Source organism: Chanodichthys erythropterus, chromosome 10 (assembly GCF_024489055.1).
Source record: "Chanodichthys erythropterus isolate Z2021 chromosome 10, ASM2448905v1, whole genome shotgun sequence".
In the NCBI taxonomy this organism is placed as follows: Eukaryota; Metazoa; Chordata; class Actinopteri; order Cypriniformes; family Xenocyprididae; genus Chanodichthys; species Chanodichthys erythropterus.
Window position 1 is genome coordinate 40,672,196 of NC_090230.1, and position 27,455 is coordinate 40,699,650.

At 38.8% G+C, this 27,455-nt stretch overlaps 1 protein-coding gene across 1 annotated transcript in view; it reads right to left on the reverse strand.

Moving 5' to 3' along the window:
* Positions 1-27,455, reverse strand: part of nbeaa (neurobeachin a) — a 157,800-nt gene that overhangs the window by 14,008 nt on the left and 116,337 nt on the right. Inside the window, exons 19-42 of the mRNA XM_067397734.1 lie at positions 27,170-27,251; positions 26,954-27,077; positions 25,090-25,282; positions 23,738-24,757; positions 22,342-22,559; positions 21,904-22,057; positions 21,263-21,286; positions 20,415-20,498; positions 19,481-19,661; positions 18,113-18,237; positions 17,794-17,901; positions 17,536-17,704; positions 15,860-16,343; positions 11,665-11,819; positions 10,844-10,970; positions 10,208-10,327; positions 7,506-7,639; positions 4,869-4,930; positions 3,390-3,454; positions 3,077-3,185; positions 2,793-2,959; positions 2,565-2,689; positions 1,100-1,246; positions 61-197 (exon numbers count right to left, since the gene is read on the reverse strand). Of these exons, the coding sequence (XP_067253835.1) occupies positions 61-197; positions 1,100-1,246; positions 2,565-2,689; positions 2,793-2,959; positions 3,077-3,185; positions 3,390-3,454; positions 4,869-4,930; positions 7,506-7,639; positions 10,208-10,327; positions 10,844-10,970; positions 11,665-11,819; positions 15,860-16,343; positions 17,536-17,704; positions 17,794-17,901; positions 18,113-18,237; positions 19,481-19,661; positions 20,415-20,498; positions 21,263-21,286; positions 21,904-22,057; positions 22,342-22,559; positions 23,738-24,757; positions 25,090-25,282; positions 26,954-27,077; positions 27,170-27,251 (4,314 nt within the window). The remainder of the gene's footprint in view (positions 1-60; positions 198-1,099; positions 1,247-2,564; positions 2,690-2,792; positions 2,960-3,076; positions 3,186-3,389; positions 3,455-4,868; positions 4,931-7,505; positions 7,640-10,207; positions 10,328-10,843; positions 10,971-11,664; positions 11,820-15,859; positions 16,344-17,535; positions 17,705-17,793; positions 17,902-18,112; positions 18,238-19,480; positions 19,662-20,414; positions 20,499-21,262; positions 21,287-21,903; positions 22,058-22,341; positions 22,560-23,737; positions 24,758-25,089; positions 25,283-26,953; positions 27,078-27,169; positions 27,252-27,455) is intronic.

Here is a 27,455-nt window from a genome sequence, read left to right on the forward strand (position 1 = left end):
AATCTCCAACGTAAAAAATGAGGCTATAACTCATAGAGTGACATCGGCAGTGGCACATACCTTTGCATCAATCTTTTTGAAAGTTGGATCATCCTCATCCACCTCAAAATAGATCTCTGTTGTGGTGATTGACAACGTCCCTCTAGCAACAATCACAGGAGCAACAAGCTGGGCCGGAGTGCTCAAAACCACTGGACCTGAAAGAAACCATGCCACAGAATGAGACATTTGACATTTAAAAGTCCTGAATTAGTAAAAATCACAAGCGATTACAGTTAGATTTTCCAATAACTTGGGATTTCCAGACCAGTAAAATTTTATACAACATCATTTAGTTTACAAAGTGTCTTTCACCATTAATGGTCTTTAAAAATTTGCATTTTAGTAGTGCCATCAGCTGATTTCTGTTATAAACATGCTATTTTCCTACAGTTCATGATCTCATGAATTCACATGATCATTATATTTCAAACCACATTCTCCATGTTGAGATGAATAGACATAGACCTCTTTGATCCAACTGACTAAGAAAGTATTCTGTAAAAAAGAAAAATCTAAGGAAAAAACAAGCTCAGTAGTTTAATTAAATATTGATTAAATAGCCATAATATGTTAAATACAGTCAGTGGCTCATTAAGATAATGAATAAGTGGTTAATTTGATAAGCGTTAATTGGTTAATTTAGTGATTCGGCTATTCAATGTCAAAATCAGATGTAGCACTTAAGCTCATAATCACACTCTTGTGCGGATTCAGTTGAGATCTGCATCAAAAGGCAGAGGCGCTGGAGCTCATTCTGGGCTAAAACATTAATTAGCATATTCATTTACTGAAAGACCAAACTTGCCTCTTGAGATAAATACCCTCGGACGAAAAGCCACTGGGAATAAAGTACAGTTGAATACATTAGCACATGCATCAACAATACATCAAACCACCACCACACTAATGGTTTCAACAAACAACTAGAGCGGCGCTGTTGGTTCAGGCTGGCCTTTAAGACTAATTTGTTTAATAATGCTATGGCACCCTTACAATGGGATTTGAGGGGGCTGCTTGTGAGTAATAGCCTCCTGAGTGCAGCAGAGACGCTGAATACCTGCAAGGTTGTCGATCTCTTTCTCCTGCAGCAGACTGACAGCATCATCATCTCCTTCCAACATCAGTTCTGTCTCAGGGTTCTGATTGACCACCGAATGACTGCGAAATGACTTCTTTGACTTCATTCCCTCTTCTTCCTCAGGGCCTGCCCATACAACCAAAACATTTATTTATTTATTTTGCAGGTTTTAAAGGTGCCATCGAATGTTTTTTTACAAGATGTAATATAAGTCTAAGGTGTCCCCTGAATGTGTCTGTGAAGTTTCAGCTCAAAATACCCCATAGATTTATTTTATTAATTTTTTTAACTGCCTATTTTGAGGCATCATTAAATATGAGCCGATTTATGCTGTGCGGCCCCTTTAAATCTCGTGCTCTCCACCCACGGAGCTCGCGCTTGCCTTAAACAGTGCCTAAACAAAGTTTACACAGCTAATATAACCCTCAAATGGATCTTTACAAAGTGTTCGCCATGCATGCGGCATGCATGTGTCGGATTATGTGAGTATTGTATACTGTTTTATTGTTTACATTTGATTCTGAATGAATTTGAGGTCTGTGCTCGGTGGCTAACGGCTAATGCTACACTGTTGGAGCGATTTATAAAGAATGAAGTTGTGTTTATGAATTATACAGACTGCAAGTGTTTAATAATGCTCTTGTCTCCGTGAATACAGTAAGAAACGATGGTAACTTTAACCACATTTAACAGTACATTAGCAACATGCTAACGAAACATTTAGAAAGACAATTTACAAATATCAGTAAAAATATCATGATATCATGGATCATGTCAGTTATTATTGCTCCATCTGCCATTTTTCGCTATTGTCCTTGCTTGCTTACCTAGTCTGTTGATTCAGCTGTGCACAGATCCAGACGTTAATGGCTGCCCTTGTCTAATGCCTTTCATAATGTTGGGAACATGGGCTGGCATATGCAAATATTGGGGGCGTACACCCCGACTGTTACATAACGTACCATTACGTCAGGTTATGTTGAGATTAGCCTGTTCTTCTGAGGTCTTTTAAACAAATGAGATTTATATAAGAAGGAGGAAACAATGGAGTTTGAGACTCACTGTATGTCATTTCCATGTACTGAACTCTTGTTATTTAACTATGCCAAGATATAAATTAAATTTTTCATTCGAGGGCACCTTTAAGTATTTAGTTCATTATTATATATACTGTGTAAGACTATAATAATAGTATGATGCTTGAATTTTTACTTTATTTTTTGTTTCATAAATCTATGAAAATATCAGAAAGTTTCTTCAAAAACATGTCTAGAATTAAAACTTATTACAAATATCTATTTTTCTGGCAAGAATGTGAATGTTTTTTATTTAAATAATGTAATGGACACATATCACTACATTTTAATGTCTATGATCATAGGAGAAGAGACATATTTGAACACTATAAATTAAAGTGAGGGCATAAGGCTGTGTTGTGGCTGACCGTATTCCTCCAGAGATTTGAGAGCCACATCCGGGTGGGTGGAGCCAAAGGCATTGCGTACAAATCTCCGCCTCCTGCGCAAGTCATCCTCCCAGTAGTCCAAACGCCAGAAATCATGCAGCTGACTGAGGTGGTAAAGAGAAGAAGAGGTGAGGAATATCCAGAAAACAAGAGGAAGAAGCAGAAAACTAGTAGCAAAGGTTAACAAGAAGCTGTGAGATTGTGAACCTCTGTGACATGGTTCCCCATGCTCCATGCTTATTGGTCAGAATGTTGAGGATCTTTTGTTTCAGCTGGTTTGCAGTAACGTGGTCTCTGTGCTTAGCAGCACTGATCAGGTGATCACACATCTTCTCCTCTTCCCGCCTGTCTGCAGCATACTGGGCACAGTTGGACTATTACGGAAGAACAAAGGAAATTATCTTCACATGGTGGAGTCCCTTTTGTACTTCATGTAATGTAAGCAATTAACCATGAACCCATGGCACAGTGATCCACACAGACTGACTGACCTCAAACTCAGCATGTTTGTGAACATCTTCTGCTCTCTGCCTGTTGAGGATAAACTCTGCCTCATTGGCGACACGGACAATGTGATCCTTCATGGCGTGGCAAAGTAGCCTGAAACAAAGAACCAATTGAAATATGTAAATGACACCAATAGCCTAAAATTAACACTTTTATTTTCATAAACGTCTGCATAATGAAAATCTCCTTTTTCCTATATTGCATCAAATCTCCCAGAAATCCAAATGGGGGCAGTGCACATTGCTTTTGGTATGAAATATGACTTTAAAAATATTTTTAAAAATAATTTGCACTTACCGCCCCTCGTTAATAAGTTCAATGAATGCAAGTCCTGCGTTCTTCTGTATGGAGTTCTGCCATTCCTGAAACACCACAAAATAACCATTATGGAGCTAAATAAAACATTTTATTGTGCTGGAGCCAAGTGCAGTGTTGAAATTCTAAATATATGCTAAAATACTGCGTATTTTTATGATAATAAAGACAATGTTTGTGTCTTTTTTGTGGATGATATAGGCGCCTGATGGAGTTGCTGAAAAGACGCGCTGATGATCTTTCCTGATTGGCTCTTTGCCACATAAGCGAGAGTGATTATTGAGATTGAGGCAGAATGCACTTAGCATCCGCTGCAGAAGCTTCTAGAAGGACACACCACAGTCATCTCCCATTACCTTCTGCTTCCTGCCAATCAATATTTAGGGTACAGTTTCATCCCCTGAGCCACTAATGGAGGGCCTGGAGCTTCAGTAATACTATATGTGCTGATGGAGTGATGATGGGAAATAGAGGGGAGGGAGGGGAGAGGAGGATGAGAGGGCATCAAACATTGGATGGGCCACTGCTACACCCTAAAGCTCCTAATCTTAATTCCAACTTTGAAGGCAGAGGAAGCCTGCTGAGATGCTGTAGTCAGAAATCTAGATCTTTCAGGAGAGTTCAGAGAGGTTCAGTGAGGTTCCTAGTATAAGAATCTGACATCCAGATGTAGCTGTATGATCATTTGGTTTTTAAATGTATGATTAGTGGTAAGAAAAGTTAAATTTCTCCTTATGGAGATTGATGGCAATTATGGAGCGCAGTGGTGGATTTTCATGGAGTGTCTTAAAGGTAAGTGAGAATTCTTCACTTCTAAAAACTATAAAAAATAAATTGTATATAAAAATAATTATAATTATATATAAAAATAATTGCAGACATTGTTGGTTGATCATATTCCACATAAAGACTGTGAAAAACAACAGGAATGCTTTTAGAATCTTGACACTTGAAGTTTAGAGGTGTTATTGGAAGCTAAAGCAGCATTCCTGTAGCACAAACAGTAGAGCATGGTGCTAGTAAAGGTCTTGTGTTTGATTCCAAGGGAATGCATGAACTGCTAAAATGTACAAATTGAATGCAATGCAAGTTTCTTTGGATAAAAGCACCTGCAAAATGCATAAATGTAAGCAAATGGGTCTCGTTTATAAGTATGCAGTGATAGCTGCACTAGCTTCAGCATACTTGGGTGGGTCTGAAATTGGATCCTTTTTAGATCCAGCTCAAAGACTAGCTCATGAGACTGGCGAAATGTTGCAGGACTGACCCTTTACAACATTTGAAACTGTTTAAAAGCAGTTTATTTTATTTGGACTTTATAAAGCCTGAAATTTGAATGAACGTGTAGAGGTGAAAGAAAACAGCAAAAATCAGTGGCTCTTTGGTGGTTTAAAGTCTGAAGGATAAGACAAAATAAAATAGTCAATATGGATTAGGAGAGAATAAAGAGAGAAATCTCACCTGTGAGCACAACAGCATGACAAGCTCCACTACCGATGTGCTGGACTTCATACAAACTAAACCTGTAGCAGTGCATTGACAGAAAACAGATTTTAGCATGCACACGTCTAAGAGATGTGAATAAATATCAGTGGGTTCCAAAAGAAAGACTAAATGTGCAAAAAAATTGCTAAAACTTTCTTAGCTTTTCTACATCATAACATTCACCATTTTTAACTTGTCTAAAATCCTAAATGTTTTAGGGCCTTATTTTAATGATCTAAGCGTATGGGCTGAAGCGGAGGGCACAGGGCGTGTCCGAATCCACTTTTGCTAGTCTAACGATGATCAGCCAACCAGACGCATGGTCCAAAAGGGTTGTACCTATTCTCTTAATAAGTCATGGGTGTGTTTTGGGCGAAACATGCAATAAACCAATCAGAATGTCATCTCCCATTCAATTTAAAAGCCAGCTGCGCTTGCTCCATGGAAGATTTCTATTTACATGGTGGAATAAAGACACCCTGAACCTGACAAGTCAGTTTAAATATGTGTGTATTGCCACGATTGGTCAAATAATTAGCCAGTTTCATTTGTCATTACTGCAAATAGGTAATTCTGATACATGCTTGACTAACCATTATGACAAGTAGGCATTTTTATCTTTATGTACACAATAATAATCTTTTACATTGTAATCCTTTTATTTTTAATATTTGGCATGTTTTTGTGCTTCTGCACATCCCTATGTGTGTAACAAGCAGAGTGTATGCGCGTTTGGTTACCCACCTATAGGTGCATATTACTAACGCACTCTTTAAATAAATAAATAAATAAAAATACTGCGGCATTAACTTTCGACTAGGTTTTTGTTGATCAATGGAGCAGTTGTTTTCAGTTGCCTCAAAATAGCAACATACCAACAATGCACCTGAACACACCTTTTTTTTCAGACCATGGGAGAAAAGATGGGCACGAGTTCATTTGCTATTTAAACAATGTGGCACAGGACGTGAAAATGAATAACTGCGTCGGGCTGAAACTAGCAAAAAACATTTGCGTCGCACCTGGCATCGCATTGCGCTGGGTGTATGACAGGGCCCTTAGTGTATTTCTAGGTTTAAATTGAATTTTTAAATCCCAGATATTAAGTGCAGACCTTTGAACCCCACTGTACATGTGTGTAATGTAAAATTATACTTATATTTTGTTTAAAGTGATAAATCGGATCTAGACAACAAAAACAGACAAACATTAAACTGTGAGGAGGTCAAGACAAGGTGAGAGCACAGACATTAAAGCCTGACAGGACAACAGGAAGGGGAGGGGAGGGGAGGGGAGGGAGAGGATTTAATAAAGAGGGAGGGGGGGAGAAAAAAGGAAATATAAGGAGACAAAAGACAGTGGTGGAACAAGAAGCAAAAGTGAATCACACTAGATCTGGATTTAGGGCTTCTGTTGATTTCAGATGAATGGCGATAGGAACATCACAGGGCTCAACAATAAAGATGGCCTGATGGACCAGGACTGGTGTGAGCAAGTTTTTGCAAAATTCTGTCATTTATTACTTACCCTTATGCCGTTCTACACCCGTAAGACCTTCGTTAATCTTCAGAACACAAATTAAGATATTTTAGTTGAAATCCGATAGCTCGGTGAGGCCTCCATAGGGAGCAATGGACACTTCCTCTCTCAAGATCCATAAAGGTACTAAAAGCATATTTAAATCGGTTCATGTGAGTACAGTGGTTCAATATTAATATTATAAAGCGACGAGAATATTTTTGGAGCGCCAAAAAACAAAATAACGACTTATTTAGTGATGGCCGATTTCAAAACACTGCTTCAGGAAGCATCGGAGCACAAATTAATCAGTGTATCGAATCATGATTTAGCTCGTGTGTCAAACTGCCAACGGCTGAAATCACGTGACTTTGGTGCTCCGAACAGCTGATTCGACACACTGATTCATCTGTGCTCCGATGCTTCCTGACGCAGTGTTTTGAAATCGTCCATCACTAAATAAGTCGTTATTTAGTTTTTTTTGGCGCTCCAAAAATATTCTCGTCGCTTTATAATATTAATATTGAACCACTGTACTCACATGAACTGATTTAAATATGTTTTTAGTACATTTATGGATCTTGAGAGAGGAAATGTCATTGTTCCCTATGCAGGCCTCACGGAGCCATCGGATTTCAACTAAAATATCTTAATTTGTGTTCTGAAGTTCAAATGGAACCTTATTGTGAAGTCTTAGCATATAATTTGTATTATATGTTTATTAATTTTTAGTTATTTATTCATTTTAATTTGAAAATGTATGTTTTCACTGGGAAAATATTATCTAGGCAAGTACATGACTAGGCTTCAAGAAAAAAAAATATTGTTGAGCCCTTTTTTTGGCATCGTTTAAAACACTTCCTTGCAATGCAATTCTCCCTTCAGTCCCTTCATCGTGTTAAGCCCTATTAAATTTACATTTTTAAAACATCCTTTGACCCTAAGCAGTTCTGTTGTTCTCATACCTGCTCTGGGTCCATGTACTTGCACAATTGTGTGTGTGTATGAGGCAGCCAGTGGACACACACACACAGCAGACAGTGAGGGACTCCACAGAGACACCAGGTAGAGAAGAAAAGGAGCACTATACAGCACCTGTACCTTCTATGAGCAACTCCTGCCCATGACTGCCCAACAGAGTCCGCGAAAGGAAGGGGGCGAAATCCACAAAGATCTCCCTCAGCAAGGGGGCCACCTTCTCTAACGCACGTTCCAATTTAGTCGTAATACTGCGGGTGGGAAAAGAAAGACAGAAAGAGACAGAAAAGAAGGTCCAATTAGCTCCAACATACAGAGACCAGTTCAAAATCACACTTCCTTTTAATTACAGCTGGTTAGTATGTGGCAAAGTCACTACTGGGTTAAAGCCATCCTACAGAAATTCAACCACAGGGAGGCAGAGAGCATATCACCCTGTTATATGCACACATCACCCATAAGTGCCACTGCGCTTAGCTACAAGCTGTGTGAACCTGCACTAAGACTACAACTGCAGCACCAGGGATGCAAACAGATTAGGGTGAGTGTGAAAGGTTTCATGAGAAAAAGAAATCTGAGATAAAGGTCCGAGGACAAACAAGGAATGACTTTATGAATGACAATGTCTCTACTGCAATGGCGAGCTAGCAGGGTTGATTCTGTCAAGTTCTTTGTAAATATAACTGTTGATTTGAAGCATGTATGCCTTTTATGGATTATCAATTATCAAACTCATGTCACTGACACTAAATCCTCACCAGGCGTATCTTTTCAGTACAAACTGACGTGAAATACTGAAAATCAGAGCCAATCAGAGCATATCTGATGTTTATGCTGCATTCACATCATGCTTGAGCAACCATACCAGTTGGTCTTAATTAAAAGTTTTCACTTCTTTGTTGAAATTGCCATGTAAAAACAACCAAAATGGCAGCAGGTGATGCTTTCTGATGCTCTTTCTCAGGTAATTTAAGTGTTTGGCTGTCGACAACAAAGACAGGCATGGATCTATTTTTGTGTTGAATATTGCCATAGCAACTAATGTTTTAGAGTCCGCAGATATGCACGGCTCAAAAACAGAATCCCATATCATCATCATCATCATCATCATCATCATGTAATTACAGTAAAAAAGATTATGTGAATGCAGCAAAAAATACAGAGAAGCGGACCAATGAGATTTCACACTGGGCGGGGCTACGCTGCATAATGCAATGAAAACTGAAAACAAGCAAAATGTTTAGTCACACATTACAGTGTTGTTATTTCTAACTGAAACAAAAACTATTAAAAATCATTTTTGGCAAATTAAATAAAGCTAAAAATATATTAAAGAATTAGTCCACTTTTAAATAAACTTTTCCTGATAATTTACTCACCCTCATGTCATCCAAGATGTTCATGTTTTTCTTTCTTCAGTCGAAAAGAAATTAAAGTTTTTGATGAAAACATTCCAGGATTTTTCTCCTTATAGTGGACTTCAATAGGCACCAAACAGTTGAAGGTCAAAATTAGTTTCAGTGCAGCTTCAAATTGTTCAACACAATCCCAGATGAGAAATAAGAGTCTTATCTAGAGAAACCATCACTCATTTTCTAAAAAAAATGGAAAATTATATACATTTTAACCAGAAATGCTCATCTTGAACTAGCTCTCTTCTTCTCCTCTATTAGAATTCTGGCAGTGTAGACACTGCTAAGTGTATTACTGCCCTCCACAGGTCAAAGTTTGAACTAATTGTTATATACTATTGAACTAGCATATTGCATATAAAAATTAGTTCAAACTTTGACCCGTGGAGGGCAGTAAAACACTTAGCAGCGTCTACACTGCTGGAATTCTAATAGAGAAGAAGAAGAGAGCTAGTTCAAGATGAGCATTTCAGGTTAAAACTTATATAATTTTCAAAAAAAAAATTTTTTCAGAAAATGAGCGATTGTTTCTCTAGATAAGACCATTATTTCTTGTGTGGGATCGTGTTGAACAATTTGAAGCTGCAGTGAAACTAATTTTGACCTTCAACTGTTTGGTGCCCATTGAAGTGTACTGTAAGGAGAATAATCCTGGAATGTTTTCATCAAAAACTTTAATTTCTTTTCGACTGACGAAAGAAAGACATGAACATCTTGGATGACATGGGGGTAAGTAAATTATCAGGAAAAGTTTATTTAAAAGTGGACTAATCCTTTAATGTTAGATTAGAAAAATAAAAATGTTCCCCTGGCAATAACTGAAATAAAAAAGTTTTAGTCAAACAACTATAATTACTAAAAAAATAAATAAATAAATCATTAAATAAAAAGCTAAATAGAAACATAAAAAGTGAGTAAAAATAAAGAAAAAATGCATATAACAAAATTACTAAAACTTAAACTACATTTAAAATGAAATCAGAAAAATATCAAATAAAAAGCACATTTAAAAATGTTAATAAATACTATAATAGTATATCAAAATACTAAAATAACACAGACACATTATGGCTTGTTTAGCGGGGAAAAAAAACATTAAAATTGAAGAGATTTTATTTTTATGTTTGAAGTTTTATCGTATCATACCTGGTTTGGACAGTGTAAATATGTACAAAAAAAGACAGAATCAAATCTAGCAGAACCGTTACGAATGAAAGCAGCAGCGGTGGTGTAGCTGGCCAGCTTGAAAACTCACATCCACCAGGAAAGAGAGGAAAAAAGGGAGGAGAGTGAGAGAGAGAGAGAGAGAGAGAGAGAGAGAGAGAGAGAGAAAAGACAGAGAGAAAGAAGGGAAGGGAATGTAAAGCTGGTAGCACTGGGTAAGGGGGCCAGTTCAAGCTTCCTTGCCTAAGAAACTGTCCTGCATCTCTGGGGGCTGTTTGGAATCCTGTCAGCGAACTAAAGGATTTGAGTTCAGGAGGCGTCAGCCTGGTTCGCAGTGGACACTGGTCCACTTCACAAAAGGCACTGCAATACAAATGGGCACAAACAGACAGTAATGACTGTACAGGCATTCACTGCAGCTCTTAGTCTATAGTGTGACGTAATCCCTGTGTGTTGATCTGTGCCAAATCGAAGGATGATTGAGCCCCAAAGCTTCTGTGTCATACATGCAAAGACACAAAAATGAACAAAATCAATTCTGTTGCATTCAAATTAGAACAGATGAACCCATCCATATTTGGCAGGAAACTATCAGTACCTCAAAGTGCATCTTTAAAAACGCACAGAGAGACCTCAGTATGTGTCTGTGAGGGAATCTGTGGCTGTGTGTGGTGGTTACAAAGATACACAGATAGATGTAGGGAAGTGTAGAGAGGAGGCAGAAGATAAAGACAGTAAAGAAACTAATGGATTATGGGAATCATAGGAGGAAGTATGGCTGCCAAAAAAAGAGCACGAGCACAGGAAGTGAGGTCATAATGCATGATTTGGGGTTTTAAGTGAGGGAGAGCATGGGGTGGAGGCTCTGTGTGTGTGTACCTCATGTTTTCCACTGTGTCTTCAGGCATGGGTGCAACGGTCTGCACCGCTGGGAGGTTTTTACTTGTGGCACCGTTCACAAAGCTTGATGAAGAGGAGGATGAGGAAGAGGCAGAGTCAGCGGCACCTGTTAGACATAGTGGACGAGACACATGAGAAAGGATTGATTAAGCACAAGGAAAGTTAACTGACTATACCAAAGAAAAAATCTGCATGTAGTGCTACAAAGCATGCTTGACTATATCAAATGGTCACTATCCGGTTGTTAAGTCTGACGTCACGCAGCAGCGATTCCTAACGCTCTATCTCATACCACAAGAAAACAACAAATGGTGCTAATATACATACACGATGTGGTGTAATACTACAAAAAATATATAATTACAACCTTTATCTCCATATCAAAATTCCAGATGGCCAGACAATGATTCATCTTTTATAAATCATTCAAATATTAATGTCTGTGACGCTGTGAGCACGGAGACTGTTGTGTAGACTTTAAGTATTTAAAATGTTTAACTTTTTTAAATGATTGATGTTTAATATGAATAAATAGCGCTCATAAACGGCCGTCGATGGCATTCTCAAGTGAAACGAGTCGAGGCTTGGACCCGGAAACGGCGTTCTTTACGTCACGACTTAACAAGCGGATAAATAGAAAAGAGTCTAAAATGATGAAGTCCATGACATCACCAAATGGAAAAAAATCACAAAAATAATATCACAGTCTAACCACTCATACCATACCATTGTATTTCATATGTACATGCTCGTCTGACTACATCAGAAGATGATATTAAGAAACATTCAAGAAGACTTGCCTGTTGTGTTGATCATGCTTTTAGGTGTTGCCGTGGCAGCAGCAAAGATATTGGGCGTACTTCCTGAAGAGGGCACTCCACTGGTGGTGGGTGTACCTACTGTGTTCACAGCCAGGCTTCCTGGAGGGGGCTTCTTAACGGGCACCACCACACTCCTGTGAGTACACACACACACACACACGTTGGGTTTCCGTAATTTACGGGTACTTTCCATAGACATAATGATTTTTATACTGTCCAAACTAGTGTCGTCACGATACTGGAATTTCCAACTTCGATATGATACCTTGAAAAATAATTTTGTTATAATAGCTTACACAGCACAGGGAGGCTTTATTTGAAACTACATTTACAAAAAAAAAAAGTGTAAAAAAAAAGAAAAGTAAACAGTCAACAATTAAACTTGCAACCGATAAAAATGCAAACAACAGGACAAATAAATACAACAGAATAAAGAGACAAATTAAATAAACATGGCTTTAAGCTTTTCAGGTGGGTCTAACAGTAGTATTTAGGTAAGAAATACTACAGAAATGAAAGTAATCAAATGTAAAATAACACAGGATAGTTTTCATTATAAAAATAAGATACAGATTAATGCTGCTTACAATTAAAGTTACAAAAGTTATTCAGTAAAGAACAGCAAGTGATTTTCTCTGGGTTTTTTGTGATTTTCTTAATTAGTTTATTAGGCTGCTGTCACTTTAAGAGCTTATGCACAAATCCAATACTGTTACACAACATGCGTTTTCTCTCAAATATTTATGTTCCAAAACTGACTGTTCACCTGAATACTCTGCAAGATGAGCATGTTGACATAATTTTGTATGTACTTGACCATTTAAGTGCAATAACCCATGAAAGACAAATGGGAGGCTGTTTGAGAGGTGGCTTTATGAGAGCGCAACATATATAGATCATTGGTGTGAGCGCTTTTGGTATAAGTGCAAAACCTGTGGGAATGAGTAAAATTATATGCAATACAAGCACTATTCAACCTGAGTGAATGAGACAAGTGAGTGAGGGGAGGCGGGTGTGTGGTGATTAGTTTAATGTTTAATGCATCCTTCCTGAATAAAAGTTTCTTTCAAACATTTGAATGGTAGTGTATACAACTTGTATGCAACTCAAATCCGCTTGATTGCTATCTGGATATTTGGTGTATCAAACCATTTCATCCCATTCAGGGTGAAAAAAGGAGTGTCTGATAAAATATTCACCTGTCCTAATGAATTATTGACATCTTAGGAGTCTGAGAATGATGAACAGCATAATCTTATGTATAATTTATTCATCAGGTTCTCTTAATTGGGAAGAACAAAGGGGATTGATGTTCGGAGGGGCTTTAGTTTGTGCTGTAGAGTATCAGTGGATCCCACACACTAAGCCAGTCAGTCTCTTGAGCCCTGAGCACACTATTTCACAGAGCCACTGGCATTTCTGCAGACGCCTGTGCGGTAATGAGAAGCTAGACATGGAGAAATGGATTGCATCAACAATGAGAGGAACATCTTGTGCTTTCATATGTGTAATTGAGGTGTTTTTGACTTTTTCATTTGTTCTCAGGAAGTGTAAGTGTAACTGCATTGATTTATGAGTGATTTATTGGTTCAATCGCTCTGTTCCAAAATGTAGTTAGCTGCCTTCGTAGGAAGCATTTAAGGCATCATAAGCTCACTTTCATAGCAAAATATGTTTCAAAGGGCAGGTGGCATGAAATATCTAATTTTCGTCAAAATCCATGGCAGCATATGTATGCTTCAAAGAGAAGTAAACAGAATGCATTGCACCACGCTCAGAAAAAACTAATCTAGACTGATGACAAAGTGAGAGAAATGTCCAATTTAAATATTCATACAACTAGTATCCACAGAAAATTTAAACTGATTACTGTACCCAATATCTGAGTATGTTTATTACATAAAGCATTGCAAATGATGTAATTCAGTCATTTTGGGTTTTGTGTCTTTGTTAATTTATATTATATATTGTACTATTTATATATGTACAACTTGTATTGTATTATATGATGTACAGTGGGTATGGAAAGTATTCAGACGCCCTTAAATATTTCACTCTTTGTTATATTGCAGCCGTTTTCTAAAATCATTTAAGTTAATTTTTTTTCCCTCATTAATGTACATGCAGCACCCCATATTGACAGAAAAACACAGAATTGTTGACATTTTTGCAGATTTATTAAAAAAGAAAAACTGAAATATCACATGGTCCTAAGTATTCAGACCCTTTGCTGTGACACTCACATATTTAACTCAGGTGCTGTCCATTTCTTCTGATCATCCTTGAGATGGTTCTACACCTTCATTTGAGTCCAGCTGTGTTTGATTATACTGATTGGACTTGATTAGGAAAGCCACACACCTGTCTATATAAGACCTTACAGCTCACAGTGCATGTCAGAGCAAATGAGAATCATGAGGTCAAAGGAACTGCCTGAAGAGCTCAGAGACAGAATTGTGGCAAGGCACAGATCTGGCCAAGGTTACAAAAAACTTCTGCTGCACGGTTCCTAAGAGCACAGTGGCCTCCATAATCCTTAAATGGAAGACGTTTGGGATGACCAGAACACTTCCTAGAGCTGGCCGTCCAGCCAAACTGTTTGGGGGAGAAGAGCCTTGGTGAGAGAGGTAAAGAAGAACCCAAAGATCACTCTGGCTGAGCTTCAGAGATGCAGTCGGGAGATGGGAGAAAGTTGTAGAAAGTCAACCATCACTGTAGCCCTCCACCAGTCGGGGCTTTATGGCAGAGTGGCCCGGCGGAAGCCTCTCCTCAGTGCAAGACACATGAAAGCCTGCATGGTGTTTGCTAAAAAACACCTGAAGGACTGATGGTGAGAAATAAGATTCTCTGGTCTGATGAGACCAAGATAGAACTTTTTGGCCTTAATTCTAAGCGGTATGTGTGGGGAAAACCAGGCACTGCTCATCGCCTGTCCAATACAGTCCCAACAGTGAAGCGTGGTGGTGGCAGCATCATGCTGTGGGGGTGTTTTTCAGCTGCAGGGACAGGACGACTGGTTGCAATCGAGGGAAAGATGAATGTGGCCAAGTACAGGGATATCCTGGACGAAAACCTTCTCCAGAGTGCTCAGGACCTCAGACTGGGCCAAATGTTTACCTTCCAACAAGACAATGACCCTAAGCACACAGCTAAAATAACGTGTGGCTTCACAACAACTCCATGACTGTTCTTGAATGGCCCAGCCAGAGCCCTGACTTAAACCCAATTGAGCATCTCTGGAGAGACCTAAAAATGGCTGTCCACCAACGTTTACCATCCAACCTGACAGAACTGGAGAGGATCTGCAAGGAGGAATGGCAGTGGATCCCCAAATCCAGGTGTGAAAAACTTGTTGCATCTTTCGCAAAAAGACTCATGGCTGTATTAGATCAAAAGGGTGCTTCTACTAAATACTGAGCAAAGGGTCTGAATACTTAGGACCATGTGATATTTCAGTTTTTCTTTTTTAATAAATCTGCAAAAATGTCAACAATTCTGTGTTTTTCTGTCAATATGGGGTGCTGTGTGTACATTAATGAGGAAAAAAAAGAACTTAAATGATTTTAGCAAATGGCTGCAGTATAACAAAGAGTGAAAAATTTAAGGGGGTCTGAATACTTTCCGTACCCACTGTATTACACACACACACACACACACACACACACACACACATACACACACATATATATATATATATATATATATATATATATATATATATATATATATATATATATATATATATATATATATATATATATATATATATATATATATATATATATATATATATATATATATATATATATATATACATATACATATATATATATTATATACACATATATATATTAGCAAACAAGACATTATTGTATGCTAATAAGGTTAGTAAAAGCACATGATCAGAGGAAATTGTTGCGCTCTAAATTGATAAAAAGTTATTTTTCTTTCAGGTGCATAGGGCCAAAGGAAATACTTGAACATAAAGGTAGCAAAAGTGCTCTTTTGTTTTTAATTCACGTTGCACATTTTTGCACCATGCAATTTATAAAAATAAATTATGCTTTTCCTCTTCAGTCTTCATTGGATTCAGTGTGCGGCCAGCCAGGTACATGACAGATAAGCATAATACACCTTGTGTTATTTTTATGTGCTAGACACTAGAGCTGCCCACCTGTCAAATGAGTGGAACTGCATGGGCAGCATAGCCGCAGCTTCCCTCTTTAGGGCGGGGTCAGGGTGGTACGGCTGGGGTTCGGGCCCTGCCTCTGCCCCCTCAACTGGTGCAGCCACCAAACTCTTCAGGATCTCCTTCACATTGATTCCCTTGTTGGCTTGGCTGATGCTGGAGATCGACGCAGCCGGTTTCAGAACCTCCACGCCAGGAGGCGATTCCAGCAGTGACTCACGGGACTTCCTCACCTCCGATGACAGAGTGCACAGCAACTCGCTCATGACGTCTGGGCCAACACCTCCAGAGTTCCCGCCCAATCCGCTTGAGTCTCCACCCAGCTCGGAGCCATTGAGAGCACTGGTGACTTGCTCCTCCCCGATGCCAGAGTCAGTGTGAGGCAGCGAGCCCTCCAGGGGGAGATCCTCTAGAGGGGTGGCAGCCTGTCGGTCTCCACGTACACTGTCTGAGAAGGAGGATGGGTTCTCTGCAATTTGCACAAACATACACTTACCAGTCAAAAAGTTTGTAATAATTAAGATTTTTTGTTTGTTTGTTTTTGAAAGAAGTCTTGTATGCATTTATTTGATCAAAAATACAGTAAAATATTGTGAAATTGTATAAAACGGTTTTATATTTTAATAGATTTTAAAATGTAATTTATTCCTTTGATGGTAAAGCTGAATTTTCAGCAGCCATTACTCCAGTCTTCAGTCACATGATCCTTCAGAACTTATTCTGTTTGGTGCTCAGTTATTACCTTTTATTGCAGATGCTCAATTATTAATAAATATTATCAATGTTGAAAACAGTTTTTGCTATTTAATATTTTTGTGTAAACCGTAATACATTTTTTTTCTTTGATTAATAGAAAGTTCAAAAGAACTGCATTTATTTAAAACAAAAAATTTTCAGAAGTGTAACAATGCAAATGTCTTTACTGTCACTTTTGATCAACTGAGTGCAGCCTTGCTGAATAAAAGTATTAATATCTTCTTTCTTTAAAAAAAAAAAAAAAACTTTCTCAAAAACTTTTAAGTGGTAGTGTATCACAGTTTTCACAAAAATATTAAGCAGCAAAAACTGTTTTCTACATTTATAATAATAAAAAATGTTTCTTGAGAACTAAATCAGCATGTGACACTTAAGACTGGAGTAATGATGCTGAAAATTCAGCTTTGCCATCACAGGAATAACTTACATTTTAAATTATATTACTATAGAAAACAGTTATTTTAAATTGTCATAATATTTCACAATATATTATTGATGAAAAACTGCAGACTTGGTGAGAACAACAGACTTACAAAACATTTAAAAAAGTACAATTATTCAAAGTGCAATTTTTTTTATATGTGCTGCTCACTGCAGCGTATGCCAACCAGTTCTTTCCCACCTGAATATTAATACAATTTCACACTCAGATAAAGCTTTGCAATAATGTCTTGCACGCTCAAGTTGTTGAATTCTTCCCTGCGGGAAGTAACTGGGTGACTATATCGTGTAGACAATCTGAGACTGTTAAGAAAAGTGGAAGGTATTTGACTGTGTGATGAACACTTATTAGCATTTGTGGGGTGTTTAAGTGGTAAACACCTAAAAACACATAACACTGACTACTGAGTGCAAAAAAGGTCACATACTCATAATCACTGCAGATGCTAAGTCAGTATGCTCACCTGTGCTGGTGGGTGAATTAATCTCTTGTCGAATGCTCCTCCCTGATAGGCTGCTGGACCTGCCAATCTCCCGCTGTGGCTCCAGGATGTCCCGGTATTTGGACACCATAAGGACAGAGATGAAATAGACCACGGCCAGAGCCAGAAACTGAGCCTGTTTACTGTCATCCTATTGAACGTACAAGCACAGTTAACAATCATTCTGTTCAGGTTATCATACATATGTTTTGCTTCGGCTCAGGTAAGTGAGTGTCTCACCACGTCTCTGAAGACGACGGCTCGGAGACGATTGATGTCCACGTCTTGCAGCAGTCTGTCTGGGTCTTTGATGGGGGAAAGGTTACGCGGGACATTTTGTATGACAGTCTGCGGCAGAGAGGGAGAGAAAATCATGCGTTATACTGCAGCATACACTTCCTGTTTAATTACATGCACAATTTCATTTGTGTCTTTGTGTTTCTGATGTGCATTTGATGTGTTTTCAGAGACTCTCTAGAATGGGTTTGTGTGTGGATGCATTTTGCATCCGTACATGTGTTTGTTTTCTTGTTTTTGTGCAGGTGTATGAGTGTATAACCTTGCTGGCGGACGCTGCAGTCTGTAGGTTCTCCTGGGTCTTGCTGATTGGCAGCGAGGTTTTGCTGCCTCTGTCTCTCTGCCTCTGCCTGCATTCCAGGCAGTTCCTCACTGCTACACAACATACTGAGAAGAGAAAAACAGTTTTACTAGAACCTATGCCTTGATTAAATTCCCATCACACCACACAGACACAGTCAAAAGATTGGGGTCGGTAAGATATTTTTAGTTTTTGAAAGAAGTCTCTTATGCTCACCAAGACATTTATTTAACCAAAAATACAGTAAAAACTGTAATATTCTGAAATATTATTACTATTATTTCAAATAACTGTTTTCTATTTTAATATATTTTAAAATGTTATTTATTCCTGTAATGGCAATCTGAATTTTCAGCATCATTACTCCAGTGTCACATGATTCTTCAGAAATCATTCTACACAGTAAAATCCCCAGAGTTAAATCAACTCTGCTCAGAGTACATATGGTCCCTCTCTAAATAGTGTTAAAGTAACACTGAAGCAGAGTTAAAATTAGAAAATTAAGCAATTAATAAGGCTGTGACTGAAGTCAGTTATAGTTCTTGTGTTTCTCTTTTCTTCAGTGATTCTGCTTGTTGACAGCAGGTGTTCATCAATGATGCTCAATCATCAATTAAGTGTTATTTTAACACTATTTAGAGAGGGACCATATGTACTCTGAGCAGAGATGATTTAACTCTGGAGATTTTGCTGTGTAATATGCTGATTTGGTGAAAGAAACTAGAAAGAAAACTCAAGAAACTATTATTATAATAAATGTTGAAAAAGGTCAGTGTTTAATACTTTTGTGGAAACCGTGATTCATTTTTTCATGATTCTTTGATGAATAGAAAGAATCAAAAGCACTTTTTTATTAAATACATTTTATTTTGTATCAATGTAAAAGCCTTTACTGTCACTTTTGAAGAATTTAATGCAGCTTCGCACTTTCTTACAAACAAAAAAAATCTTACTGACCCCAAACTTTTGAATGTTAATGCACTGAGATACACATCCTGGCCTTTTCCTTGTGCTTTGAACCCATTTTAAAGGTGAGGTGTTTTTTTTTTGTTTTATTAATGTTTAAATAATCTCTTTTATCTGGTCTCAATAGAGACAAAAATTATGAATAAGCCATTCGAGCAGTGTGAGCACTGCAAGTCTGTTTGTTTAATGTGACTCATATCTACTCCAGGTACTCATACTTTTCAATCAATGGTGTAAGTTTTTTTTTTCCACAGGAATTACACAATTCGACTTTAAGGCACTGTAAGTTACATCGAAACTACTTTATTCAGTCAAGTAACATATATAGTACAAACATATTTGAAATAGTACAATAGTACATACCTAATCGTAGACACTGGCGCATTAGCCCCCCTGATGACATGTTCTTTTCAGCCTCGATCTCGCTAAAATTGAGAGAACTGGCGAAGACAAGAACATCCACCATGGCCATCAGCCTGCTGAGAAACGTGACCGCCGTCTCTGAAGACATACCTTGGGTCGCCTCCACATTCTCAAGCTCCGTCTGTGACACACACACATAACCAAAAAATCCAGATGTTTAGAAACATATCCTAATACATTTTCAAAGCAAACACACACAATAAGACTAAAACATGGTAATGCTCACACCTATATAGAATTATACTGTTGACAATGTGCTGACAGACAAACAAATGTGTGATAGCAGCAAATCAATAATGCCAGGCCAACTTCACATGAAACATGCCTCTCAAACACATTTAAATGCCTGTGGTGGGGAGGAAGGTGTTGAGAAAAACAAAACTTCACACCACTTAGAAGGAAGTGCTTTCAAACCAGAGTGATACCCATTTGAGTGTGAACATGCAGTGCTGTGGTGCTTCATCTTTGCAGTGGTCAGGGAACACTTCACCATTTTGCAACATCAATATCAAAAGTTCGAAATTACATGGTAGGCCACAGAGGAAAAACTTTTCGTGAAATCAAAGGTAAGAACAGACACCCACTGTGATGTTTAAAAGAAATGTGGGACCCTTTAAGCAGAGGCAAATATGCTTTTAAACTCTTTGAAAAGCCTCTTTTGAAAAATATTAACTTTTAAACAGGGTGATGGAGATATGAACTACTACCAAACTTAAAACCTTAAGCGTAGTGACCTGAGTTGAGTGCTGAAAATAACATAATTGATGTTGAAAACTGGGAACATGCTCGATGCTAGGAGACATAATAGTGGTAGATAAAGAGGTCACGCAGTGGTGCATTGTGGGTATGTATAGGAGCGAAAGCTCAGACCCACCTCTGCCCCTGTGCCAGAGCTTCCTGGCAGGCTATTAACTTCATTGCTTTTTGCCCCTTTCTGTAAGCAAGAACCTCCTCGTGTCTTTATGACCAAGACAGAGGGGAACAAATGAAGTTGACATTTAATAAAGACCCTTACCGGACCCTTAATGGACCAATAGAGCTGGGGGGCTTGGCACAGCACCATGGTAGTATATGTGTCTTTGCGAAGGTTTGTCATGAATAACAGGCTATGATTATGAAACACAAACATGTGGGAGGTGTGATAAGCTGCTTTTATCAGATATGACCACTGATGATATATAGAGCATGTAAAAGATCGATACTGATAAGTCTACATTATAATACATCAATAATCTCAAGGTGCATTCAGTATGTTTTACTAATGAAAAGAGTTATACACAAAGACACATATAGTACTTTTGAAAATATGTTTAAAATCATGTTCACTTACTACTTACATGGGGCCATTTTGAAATCACATGACCAGCCAGATACTTCTCATTACTTATTGGACACTTTTGCTTATAGAATAAAGTAATCATAGCTGACAGCAAATATTGCATTCCTATGCAACTAAAAACTTGCATGACCCTGAACTTCTAATACCTCTATAGTCCAAGAAGACAAGGATATTGGTCAGCACAACATAAGCAACTTTAATACACAATTATTAAAAATTATGTGATTCAAATGAATGAATGAAGACCGTCGAGGCTGAAAAAGATGGAAATGATCTGAAATGGATCATACATTTTAAACTGTGGACTGTGATATTAGTGATATTAAAATGTAATGTTAAAAAAACACTGAACATTACGGAAGAATAAAAAAAGTGGAACTTACAGGGTTCGCACTAACCTTAGAACTCTGTACATGCAAAAAGTAACAAAAACAGAGAAACAGAGAAAGTATTAGAGGGAAGGGGGAAAAGAAAGGAATTAGAGACAATACAGACAATAAAAGGAACACAAAAAGATGGCTAATAAACAATAGAGTCAGTAAAAAGAGAAAATTTCAGATAAAGCTGTAAGAATGTTTGCCAGAAATAAAAAGGTTAGGTTGCAGGTAAGATGTCAAACAACATAGGAGAAGAAAGCGGCAAAATTAGGGATTGCGTTCATATTTAAGATAAGCATCTCAGGTCAGGGTAAGAAATTTGCCATCAGCAGCAGCACTCAAGGATATTTCTGTGTGTAGCAAAAAATACTGATCTGGAGTCAGCAATCTTACTCTTGAAATGTGTCCTGGTGATAGCACCTCATCAGTATAAGATGAGACATGCATTGTCACCCTCATTTACAACTTTCAACAATACTCAGGAACTAGAACAGGAACAACTTTTTGTCTTCTAGAAGACTCTAAATGTTCCCATTACATCCATTCCAACAAAAAATTATACACCTGCCACTAAAAAGTGGTTTTACAATTCATAGATGGTTGTACTGATGTGAATATCCACTAAGGGGCGATCATGTGCCACTTACAGATGGGGAGGTGGCAGCAGAGAGCAAGGGCAGGATCCCACCACACGCTATAATGATGTTATCAACCATCTGAGAAATGAGGTGGATGGTGTTGTGGACAAATATAATGTTCTCGTTACTGTTTACGAAGTCCATGACAGATTTCGTAGAGTGGCTGAGAGAAAGACAGAACAAAGAAAGACAGCAGTGAGGCAAGACCATGTAAAAAGAATGCAATGTTCATCTTTTTTGCATTTTACTGTCAAGTAACACAAAAGAGGTTACAGAAAATTTGATTCTAACATCCATGTTGTTGGTCCTGGAACAACATACTTTTCAACCAATCAAGAGTTAAAGAGTAGGTTTGGGGATCAAGAAAGTTTTTCCAGGACCAACTCAAGACGTTCACCCAGGAACACGTCTTAGTCTGTCATTTCTGAAGGCCATAAACCCTCATACCTCCTCCACATATGTACGTCACTTTCCAGGGCGAACAACAGGTCAGTGAGAAGGCGCTGATGCATGGGTGACCACTTGAATTCTGGGATACGAAACATGGTAGTACGAGGACCAGGGCTGAACTGGCGTCTCTGTTCCTCTGTCATCGGCATGCCACGGAAGCCCAGATCCACACGGAGGTCCCTCTCCATCTGACCCGACATACGGCCATGAAGAGCCTGCAGGAAAGCACCAATTCAATCATTCGTCCAAGCAATGGGCTTTGATTGCTTATTAGTTTATCTGCCATTAATTTGTTAGTTTATTTTTTATGGTTCTAAACCAGATTGAGGTTACTCACCATCATATTGTTGCAAACCCATATAACTGTCTATCCTCAGTGGAACACAAAAGGAGATGTTCGGAAGAATGTTAGAACGTTATTTGCTCTAGATCTTCCGCCTGTCTGCAGATCTCAAATCTCAGTTGTGTCAACATATATTCCAGGGGTGTCCAATGCTGCTCCTACCACTCCAGCCCCAATTAAACACACCTCAACCAGCTAATCAAGGTCTTCAGGATCACTAGACACTTCCAGACAGATGTGCTGGAGCTAAGCTCCACAGGATGGTGGCTATCCAAAAGCAGGATTTGGAACCCCTAGTACTGTATATTGAAATATAGCACTTCAAGATGTGTTACACTAGGTTTGATGACAATGACTCCAAGGGACAGGCTCTTGGAGGCATCTTTTGGGATCGTTTACCCAAAAATGAAAATTCTGTTATGATTTACTCACCCTTATTTTGTTCCAAACCTGTATGAGTTTCTTTCTTCTGTTGAACACAAAAGATGTTTTGAAGAATGTTGGTAACCAGACAGTTGACGGTAGCCATTGACATCCATTGTATTTTTTTTTTCCTACTTTGGAAGCCAAAGACTACCGTCAACTGTCTGGTTACCAACATTCTTCAAAACATCTTTTGTGTTCAACAGAAGAAAGAAACTCATACAGGTTTGGAACAAAATAAGGGTGAGTAAATCATAACGGAATTTTCATTTTTGGGTAAACAATCTCTTTTACTGAACACAATGCACCAGTTTTGAAATGCATAAGTGTGAATGAAATTTCAGTGGATAATTATTTAAATCTCGGCCTGTTTCTCACACAAAGCTACTGTATGGTTTCAAGTCATATGGACTACAGAGCGTTGTTTTGTCATTTAAAGGTCTACAGCATCCATCCACATTTACTTTCATTCTATGAAAAAGAGCATCATGAACATTATGCCTAACATCTCTTTTTGTTCAACAGAAGAAAGTAAGTCATACATGTTTTGGCAACGTGAGGGTTAGTAAACATTTCCAAGAGTTGCCATTTGTGGACAAAATCAAAGAGAGAATTAGTGATTCGCACCTGTGTGGTAGCTGTGGTCTGAATTTTCTTCATTTCTTTGTCTTTTCCATCATCGGATCTCTCCGTGTCTGAAGTAGTGCTGGCTGCGTCCCCTCCGCTCTTTCCTGCTCTGGCCTCCCCAACCTCTTGCTCCAAACACTCTGCTGTCCTGGCTGCAGCCTGGGCCTCGGCCTCTGCCAGCGTGCTGATGTCCGCCAAGGAGCTCTGCAATTTAAACCCATCATCCTCTGCTAGGCCACTTGGGGTCTGAACCAGGTCTGAACCACAAGAAGTCATGTGGGCCAACAGGCTGAGGTCATCACTGGCGCTTGAAGTATGTGGAGTTGTTGAACAAGGGGGCTGTTCAGGGCTGGGCAGCACCAGGGGCTCTGTTGACGCCAATGACGGAAGCAGCTTCTCATCCACCTTGGGGAACAGGAAGCCATTGTTGCTGGGAACACTGTCCTTCTCATCTGCGAGTGTGATTAGAGGACCCAGGTTCCCATCGTCTTCGGTCAAACCCACCACAACGCTTTCCTCCTCTTTGGGGACAAGGCTCCCATTGAGCTTGTGAACTGCTGCACAGTAGGCGCTGTCCAACAGCGAGTCTACTTCCACCAAGGGGCCATTCTCCATGCCCCCTCCTCCTCCAAGAACTTCTGGGGACAGATCCAGATCGTCTAATTTAACCTCCGTAGCCTCCACCTTCTCTGCTTTTATGTCCACCAGCAAGTCATGGACTTCTACCCGAACCCCTGCGGCCGACCGTTCAGCTTCGCCCTCCGGGCCTTTGGCTTCAGCCAGCAGGTTTCGAGAGTCTGCATTCTCTCCATAGTCCACCTCGCTCTCCGGTGTTTGTGTCTGAGATGTGTCGTCAATCTCGCGGATCTCTAGGTTTCCGTTGACAGTAGTGGGTTGGGCAGAAAGGCCGGAAATTGTGCTGACAGAACCTTTTTTCCCTTTCTTGATGTTCTCTTCCTCTTGTCGTTGGTACTCCTCGTACATCTTTGCCAGGTACTCCTTGTGCGCTTCATAGGTCACCTAAAGAGGTCAGGGGTAGTAGTTGTGAGTGTACTTTGGTGCTGGTTTAGCAGATATTTATCTTATCATCTCCCCCATTAGATGGACTCATTTGGATCATTGCAACACTTTATCCAATTAAGCAAAAACAGGCTAATCCGTGTTTAACTAAAATCAGATGCTATTACCATGAACGTGACCGAAAGACAAGGCCAGAGAGTGGAGACAGTAAAAATAACAACCGTTTCATCCTTCACAGATTTAAGAAATGCATTAAAACCATTAAATGTGATATTACAAAACTAAATATAATCAAGAAAAGGGATAAAAGCTGCAGACCAGCTTGCTCTAACCTTGGAGTGGGCGATGGAGAGTGTGTCCACCCACACGCGCCAGCCTCCCCACTCATACTTGATGGCATGGTAGAGCAGGATTCGAAATATATTGTAGACCATTTCTGTGATCTTCTGCTCCTCCGGGTTCTTTGGGTTAATGTAGCCCAGAGAGAACATCCAGTCCTGCCACACTGAACACTGCAGCAGACACCTACACACATATTACAATGATACCACAATGCCAATTTAGATGGAACGGACTAATTAGTCACTCCAGCAGAATGCTAACTGAGTTAAAAGCTCTGGCTCTAAATTTTTACACCACCTCTTTTTAACAGTGGCTATTCTAATGGAAAACTAGTGGTTTTCAGAAGATACTAGATAGTGCTAATTTCCTCTATTTTTACATTTAAATCACCTTTGGGTAATCTAATGCTCATTTGAAGTTAATCTTCCAAAACACTAATGACACTGTTAAATGTAATCTTCAACAAATGTCTAAATCAATATCCATTTTCACACTGTACATTGTAATGTTGTGATTCATTTGGAGATTTTATTTTTATTTGTTTTAATATTGCATTAAAAAAACCTATTATTTTCACATGACCTACTTATGACCCCATGTTTAATTCATTCCAGTAACGACCTGGAAACCTTCGCTCATCGCAATTAGAACTAAATCAAACCTAAACTCAGAAAATTGCTCAGTAAACAAATGCTGAATGCATCAGAGCCACACAAAAACAAACGGCCTACACAAAGTGCTAAGGGAGGGAGCGGTTTATGATTGGAATTTGCTGGAAACACTCCTTCACATCTCAGATTCCCGAAATGTCTGCTCACTTCAGAATTCTGGGCTTGTTATGGAACAGAGAAACAAGCAGTCCCACTTCACCAATGCTAAAATATGCATTGCGATTTTGGTATGCAGTTGTAACCATGGCAGCAGCTGACTGAGTGGGCCTGGGTGCATGGTGCACCATGGGCTTGTTTAGGATAGAAGAGTGTACACACACACACACACACACACACACACACACACACACACACACACACACAAACATCACACACTCATACACACTCATACACACACACACACAAACATCACACATACACACACACACAAACATCACACATACACACACACACACACACACACACACACACACACACACACACACACACACACACACACACACACACACACACACACACACACACACACACACACACACACACACACACACACACACACACACACACACACACACACACACACAGTACCTAAAGCTTACTAATGAGCAAATAAGGCTAACCTGAGTTCAACAGGTGAGAATCAGGTTTAGTCTCGGCAGGAGCCCATGAAATGGAACAATGCAGGGAGAATGCCACTTCAAATCTTTATTCCTCAATGCATTAATTATGACACTAATTGATTTAATAGGAGGGAGCGTCTTTCCCACTGAGAGGGAGATGCTAAATGTTTCTGATGTTTGCATACAGCTTGCGTGTGTAAAAAATATTGTAACGTCTGCATATGTCTGGGTTTCTGTGGGAATGTTTGTATGTACAAGGAGTGTGTACGGCTGTGTGCTTTATCTTGTGATTTTTTATATGTGGTATGTTTATCTATAAATATTTGGGTTTGTTTGTACAGGGGTGTTTTCTCAGAGGAGGTAAAGGAGGAAGTGCCTTCTCAAATAAAATATGAAATATGCTTTTTAAAAATATATAGAATATACAGAATCGTTTGCTAATTGATATCCTAAGCTTAATGTTTTCTGTTGGTCTTCGACATGAAAAACTGTGTACATCAAACTTTTACTTTTGACAAAAATACCAAAACGTAGATTTAGTAATTGCTACTATTGTGTGTTACCGTCTGTTCTCTCTGCTGTTGCTGAAGAGTTTGATCATATCGGACAGGAAGAGGCGTCGCACTTCCATCAGCTCAGCACTGGGGGAAGAGCTTTTAAGCAGCGTAGCCACTACTTTAAGAATCACTGAGAGAATCAGAAAGAAAAAAGAGAGAGTAAGATGGAAGGGAAAAGTACAGAACAGTACACTAGAAATTAAATAAACAACAGACACTCACTGGGGTTTTGGATCTTGACTGTAGAATCGGGTTCTGGGTGAGGCTTGTGCACCACCTGAGTGCAAACCTGTTCTGTCAAGATCTATATTAGACAAAATTCAGTTTGATTAGGCCAGAATTCAGTTTTATTCACATTTTATTTAAATACACATAATCACCATTCTTATAATATATTAAGTAATGTTTCAGAGAGAAATCTACATAAAACTTTCTATGAAGTCTTAATAATGTGATTTAGAAATATACTGTATGTATATAAATAATAACAATAATATTTTTGAAAGCA